At 41.9% G+C, this 4,091-nt stretch overlaps 1 protein-coding gene across 1 annotated transcript in view; it reads left to right on the top strand.

The window, feature by feature from the left end:
* The first annotated feature begins 6 nt into the window (after positions 1–6).
* Positions 7–4,091, top strand: part of TULP3 (tubby like protein 3) — a 103,824-nt gene continuing 99,739 nt past the window's right edge. Inside the window, exon 1 of the mRNA XM_006763529.2 lies at positions 7–51. Coding sequence (XP_006763592.1) covers positions 11–51 — 41 coding nt within the window. The 5' untranslated portion in view covers positions 7–10. The remainder of the gene's footprint in view (positions 52–4,091) is intronic.

The raw sequence follows: 4,091 nt of genomic DNA, 5'->3' as shown, positions 1-4,091 counted from the left end.
AGGGGCGGGAATGGAGGCGTCGCGCTGCCGCCTCGGACCCAGCGGGGACAGGTCAGAGAGGGGCATGGCTGGTCTCGTCTTGAGCGGGGAAGAGGACAGAAGCTAGACAGGGCGGTCCTCTAGGGCTCTCCGAAGGGAGGGCGGTGGGCTCAGGTAGGGGAGGGGGGGCTGATTTGGAGCCCCCTCGCTCCCCTGCCACGGAGGACCCCCTTTTCCCAGGGTGGCGGTGGGGAGCGGCGGCTCAGCATCCTGCCCCGGGAGCAGGGACTTCCGTTCCTGCTTGGGAAAGTCTTGGAGTTTTCGTTTCGAGCTCGTCTTGCCCTCTGTGGGCCTCGCTTTCTCTAAACGCGCTGGTCCTGTGCTTCACGCACCGCCTCGGACGGTCATGACAGATTGGTAGAAGTCTTTTCCTGGGACCTCGAAACGGAAGGTTGCGGGTGGTATTTAACAATTTGCTCTAATGCCATTGCTTTAATGGGCCGAAAATGCAAAAGTATTCTTTTGCTGCTATTTGCTTTGTAGTAATTATCTCTCATTCAAGCTTAGCTGTCTTATTTGCAACATACCGTCCCCCTTGTCTGTGCTGCTCTTTCTCGGCCATGTCCCTTTTTCTCCCTCTGCCAGAAATAAAACGATCCGAAATCTCAGCCTGTCAGTTGTTGTTTGCCAGGTTAATGAAAAGTTAATGGGGAGCGGCGTGAAATCATTGGCTTAAAACTTTGGCATTGTCTGAAGATTCAAATCATACACACCGACAGTATCCCCCCCTTTTTATTCCATACCACGGCCAAAAAAACCCCCCGAAAAACAACAAAACAAACAAAACAAAACCACACACACACATTTAGTGTGTAAGGATTTAGTCTGATATTTAGAGTAGCAGATATGTAAACAATTCTAAACCGTTTAAAAACGTTGTCGGGAGCCCTGAGTGGTGTGATTAGAACATCGGCCTTACACACCGAAGGGTCTCAGGTTCGATTCCTAGTTAAGGGCACATACCTGGGTTGCAGGTTCCATCCCGGCCCTAGTGGGGCGCGTGCATGTCTTTTTCTCGCATAGATGTTTCTCTCTCTCTTTTCCCCCTTCCTCCCTTTAACTCTCTCTAAAAATCAATGGAAAAATTATCCTTGGGTAAGGATTAAAAACAAAAACACAAACAAAAAATCATTGTCACGGAGGAGGCACCTGTTTTCCTCTTTTATCAGTTTTCTTTATGTGATAACTGCGTTCTGTGAAATTTGCTTACTGCACTTTTTTTTCAGGCCGGGAGAAAGTCTACACTTACAAGTATAAAAATGGAGGTGTTAGGAGTAGGTAAAGTTAAAATTGAGCGTCTTCGTTGAATTCAGATGGTCTTTGTTTGGTTGTAGGCACTCAATAAATCTTAATTAGTTGAATAAATTTAAGGCAATACATTTCACGGGTACCAGATGTTTGATATGACTCATGATTTTTTGGGGAAAAAGTGGAATTGACTTTGAAATTGAGAATGGCTAATTTATGGGATCTGAAGTTTAAACGGATAATTTTAAAGTTCTCCCCTTTTTTTCCTTCCCAAAGAAACCAGCTCTTTAATTTAGACATTGACATCAAAGGGGAATATGTGAGTCACCAAATGTTTCTCCTGCCCTAGGTAATATTAGTGCAGCCTCTATTACTGTTTAACTCATCTGTTGTTCAGAGGGAGTGGAATGTCTCATGCTTTATTGGCTCCAGGTTGTGTGTTTAATGTTTTTCATGAACTACATGGCTAGAGCTTTTGACATTAATACCTTTTTAATGTGAAGTATAATATCTGACTTTTAAGTTTCTTGTGATTTTTTTCTTTTTTGAATTATGTGACTGTTTTACCATGAGGCAGATTTCTTTTCAACAAAGTAGAAAAATTATTAACAAATAAACTTCAAATATTTTCCTATGCCTGAATTATTTAGTGAAAATTGGAGATGGAATTTGAAACAATACTCTGAGTACCTTTGATGAGGCTAGGCATTTGATATAGATTCCCTAGAGATGACAGCGGTTGGCTGGTGCTAGAATTTGAGCTCTCTCTGGCCTTTTGTTCCTGATCAAGGACTGTAGATGTGGTGAGAGACACTTCTCAGAGTGGGTGACCTTGTGACCCAGAGTTGACTAAAAAAAATCTTTGTGGTTTATCCCTATGCCATGATTTCTCATTAGAAATATGAGCAGTAGTAGTGGCTGGAGGTTATATCTTGGGCAGGCTTGTTATCCTTTCACATTCTCCCTTTCTAAATGTTTCGTCAGAGCAACTGGCTGACAAACAGACCTTACCCAGTGCTTTTAGACTAATACATGACTGCAGTATGTTTGGCAAATACCAAAGGGATAATAAAGACCTAATAATGTCTAGCATGCATGTATTTCTCCAATAGTGAAGGCTACGTACAGACCTAAAAAGGAAAGAATAATCCCTGAAGTAAATTTCCTTTCTTCCAAGAACCTTCTGTCTAAGCAGACAAACAAAACATTTTTGGAATAGTTTTCATTTCTGGCTTCTCTTATTCTGTCCTATGGAAACTCTGCTGTTTCCCTGAATTTGTGCCCATTGAAAGAAAAGGTTTTTTCTTACCAAGAGGAAAGAAAAGTATGCTTGAATTGCTCTGAGGAGGAGTGGAAGCTGCCTTGCCTCTGAGGATTTTAGGACTAGAAGGGGCCTTCATAATTCCCTTAGTTCTCCTATTTGAGAGTAGTTCCATGGTGGAAGTAAGACTTCTTTCAAACTCAAATTTCCTGTCATCTGCTTTTGCTTTATTTTTTCTGAGTGAATTCATTGGAATAAGCTCTTTGTCCTTCTAATTCTATTCGGCCTCATCAGTCATCCTTACTGTTTATAGTAATGAAAGCTGTAACATTTTCCTGGCCTGGTTAAGCTTAAATTCACTTTGAGAGACATAGTACCCACATGCTGATGGATGTTCTGTCTTTATCCATTCACTTAATACTTGGTGCGAGTCTTGATAATGGGATTGCCATCTCTGTCCCTTTGCCTTAGAAATTCTGTGAAAACATTCATGATGAGCACTATGTCACAAGTCCCGGGACCTCTGGAGCAGTGGTCGCCAACCTTTCGGACCTCACGGACCACCAGTTGGCAACTGCTGCTCTGGAGGACCACAATTCTGAAAAGGGTTATAGGAATATTTTTATTTTGTATAAGATGGCACTGCTGTTTTTAATATATTTTTATTGATTTCAGAGAGGAGAGAGAGATAGAAACCTCAATGATGAGAGAGAATCATTGATCGGCTGCCTCCTGCATGCCCAGTACTGGGGACCGAGCCCGCAACCTGGCCATGAGCCCTTGACCAGAATCGAACCCAGGACCCTTCAGTCCACAGGCTGATGCTCTATCCATTGAGCCGGACCGGTCAGGGCAGCACTTGCTGTTTTATCACATGGCATTGTGGTAAGGGACAAAACACTGGAAGCTTCTACTGGGTTCCGGAGTTCCAAGCCCAGCTTTTTCTATCTCTAGTGGTGTGATCTTAAGCAGCTTATCCCCTTGTTTGGTTTCAGTTTTCTCCTCTGGAAAATGAGGGCTTCTTCAGATTCGCTTGGTGATTTATAATGAATTAATAAAATTATATATATATGTATATATATATATGCTGCACATGGCTCAAATTTCAAAAAGTACAAAATTATATTAAGTGAAAATTATTTCATTGTCTCCATGTCACCTACTTCATTCATTGGTAGGTTTCTTAGGGGGCCTTTCAAAAATATCCTATGTGTTAAATAATCCTTTCCAGACTTAAAATTTGATGATTTTTGAGTTTTAGGTAGGATATAATAGTCTAAAGTCTATAGCTACTTTAATCCTGGGCAAGATCTATTTTTTAAAAAATATGAATTATAGTTGTTGCAAGTTTGTTGTTATTGTTAATCCCCACCCAAGGACATTTTTTCCATTGATTTTTTTTTTTAGAGAGAGTGGAAGAAGGATGGGGAAGAGAGAGAGAAAGACTTTGATGTGAGAAAGACACATGGATTGGTTGCCTCCCGCACCACCTGGACTGGAGCTGGGATGGAAATTGCAACCCAGTCACGTGCCCTTGACTGGC

Source organism: Myotis davidii, unplaced genomic scaffold (genome assembly GCF_000327345.1).
Source record: "Myotis davidii unplaced genomic scaffold, ASM32734v1 scaffold1219, whole genome shotgun sequence".
NCBI classification, from domain to species: domain Eukaryota; kingdom Metazoa; phylum Chordata; class Mammalia; order Chiroptera; family Vespertilionidae; genus Myotis; species Myotis davidii.
The sequence above is the reverse complement of the archived record's forward strand: the minus strand, read 5'-3'. Positions and strand labels throughout refer to the sequence as shown.